Source organism: Juglans regia, chromosome 2, assembly GCF_001411555.2.
Source record: "Juglans regia cultivar Chandler chromosome 2, Walnut 2.0, whole genome shotgun sequence".
NCBI lineage: Eukaryota > Viridiplantae > Streptophyta > Magnoliopsida > Fagales > Juglandaceae > Juglans > Juglans regia.
Window position 1 is genome coordinate 7,344,285 of NC_049902.1, and position 2,349 is coordinate 7,346,633.

The following is a 2,349-nucleotide window of genomic DNA, read 5'->3' on the forward strand; positions in this document are numbered from 1 at the left end:
TTCATCCCAATACAGTCCATAAATGAGCTAAAATAGTCCACAAATTATCCCAAAAACAGTTAAGAAATAGCCAAAGCAGTCCACAAAGCAGTCCACAAAACAGTCCACAAATTTCCAAAGCAGTCCACAAAACAGTCCACAAAGCAGTCCACAAATTTCCAAAGCAGTCCACAAAACAGTCCACAAAGCAGTCCACAAATTTCCAAAGCAGCAGTCCACAAACAGTCCACAAAGCAGTCCACAAATTTCCAAACCAATCCACTAAATACCTCAAAACAGTTCAACAATACCTCAAAACAGTCCAACAATTATCCAAAGCATCTCACAAATACCCAATACAGTCCACAATTCATCCCAATACATTGCATAAATGAGCTAAAACAGTCCACAAATTTGTACAAAAACAGTTCAGTCCACAAAACAGTCCATTAATTTGTACAAATGAGCTAAAACAGTCCACATTAGATCACTAACAGTCCATATCAGATCACTATTAATTGTAGTTGCTACCCAGCCACATGTTATCTAGCCCACATGTGGCTGGGCAGCCACTAAAAGTTCGAAAATATTGAATACTAACAACATCAGAATTTAGACATCTCCATAAACAGTTGAAGGAGATGTAGATGTACCTCTGGAATGGGATCTCCATTCCTAAAAAATCTTGAGTTGAATACTGCCGAAATACTGCTGCTGCATGGCATTCATGCCACTTAGATCTAGCAGCATCATCTTTGCCTCAAACTTCCTCTTCTTTAGGTCAAATACCAAAGATTTTTCTATTTCTGCCTTCAACACAGAATTTCTACGCTCTTGCATGGATGTCGCTCTATCCTCGGTCATTTTAGCTATAGCAATCTTGATCTCACCATTGTTGCCTTCCATCGACTTCCGCTTCCTCTCCTTTTCTTTCTCAGCTTTTTTGCCTGGAGGTCTCTCAGCTAGAATCTCCACGTCATCCTCGGCTATGTCCATAGCAACTTCACCAAACACTTTTTCTGGTGACCTTATCTTTTTACCAACGGTGGAGATGTGCTGCTGCCATTTTGGTTGGTGTCTTAGAAGACACCAACAGTGCTCCATTGTGAAATTGGAGCCTACCATCTCTTTGTACAACATCTTTGCCTTCTCAATCTACAAAAAGTGAAGAAATATTTGTTAATTCATAAGCAAGTCTATCACAAATTGCATGAATGGTGGAAAATGGTACATACCTTGCATTGCTCCGTGATACAGCATACCTTGTCTTGCTCCGTTGCACCACTCGGGTGCAATGACTCTACTTGTGCTAGAAATGCACAAAATTTATTTGTCCATTTTTGAATCGTAGACCATCGATTCATCAAAGAACCCTCAGAACGGTTGGCAATGTTGGATTTTTTATATTCATGATAAAATGAGGTAATTCTTTCCCACAATTGACTAGACTTTTGATCAGTACCCCTTATCGCATCAATGCTAATGTTGAGCCAAGCTGAGACGAGGAGGTTATCCTCTTCAACAGTGAACGATGCACCTCTTTGAACTTTTTTAGATGGATGCCTTTGTTCACCGTCGTTAGGGGTTGCTTGGACAACAACATTACCATGTTGCGTTGGGGCGCTATTACAACCTCCTCCTCCACTTTGCAATAGTGTAGTGAAGAAGGGGTCATCATCAAAACGTGTGTCCATCCTTGAAAAGGGTTAAATTTTCAAGGAGTCAGAACATTGGCCAATATTCAAGTCGAATATTAAATATTCAGCATCATATTGTTGTATGATATGGTATCTCATAATGGAATGTTGTAGTCATATTGGCAAAAATATATACCCCAAAAATATTTTCAGCATACAAATATATACCCCACTAAATGGTTGTTTGCTGTACATTCCATAATATAATATCATATATACAAAAAGGTGCATATATTTTCAGCACACAGTCCATATGTGCATATATTTTCAGCATACAAAAATATATGGGGTATATATTTTCAGCATACAAATATCAAAAATCTGCATTCTAGGTAGGTTGAAAAGAGTAGCCAAAAATAAGTAAAAAAAATCAATATGCTGTATGATTCATAAAACAAAAGCAGTGGATATCATGTGGTCCAAATTCAACCAAATTCCAACAATGTTTATCCTTAAAAATTCAAGACACCCACCTTCCCAAGTACATCAATGGCTCATTCTCATCTCCTTCCACTAGTCATATTGGCAAAAGATGCGGCAAAGTACAAAAAATTAAACTTTTTTTACAAGCAAAGTATTGGCAATAGCTAGGCAGAATAGAACTTAATTGAATACAAGCAAAGTTTAAAAATATTAGAAGGAAAAGGAAACAAATGTGGTAAAATATGGGAGG

The 2,349-nt window shown here is 37.7% G+C and overlaps 1 protein-coding gene across 1 annotated transcript; it reads right to left on the reverse strand.

Moving 5' to 3' along the window:
* Positions 1–646: 646 nt before the first annotated feature.
* LOC108983334 (glutathione S-transferase T3-like) lies at positions 647–1,750 on the reverse strand. Its single transcript, XM_018954925.2, has 2 exons — positions 1,242–1,750; positions 647–1,134 (listed from the first exon to the last, which is right to left on the reverse strand). The coding sequence occupies exons 1-2, from the start codon at positions 1,671–1,673 to the stop codon at positions 655–657; spliced, it is 912 nt and encodes a 303-aa protein (XP_018810470.2). The 5' UTR covers positions 1,674–1,750; the 3' UTR covers positions 647–654.
* Between the last annotated feature and the right edge of the window lie 599 nt (positions 1,751–2,349).

Excerpts from the sequence above, each read along its gene's own strand:
- LOC108983334 (XM_018954925.2), bottom strand. The coding sequence starts at position 1,673 with ATGGACACACGTTTTGATGATGACCCCTTCTTCACTACACTATTGCAA. Across the intron at positions 1,135-1,241 it reads GTGCAACGGAGCAAGACAAG|ATTGAGAAGGCAAAGATGTT; the intron begins GTATGCTGTATC and ends CACTTTTTGTAG.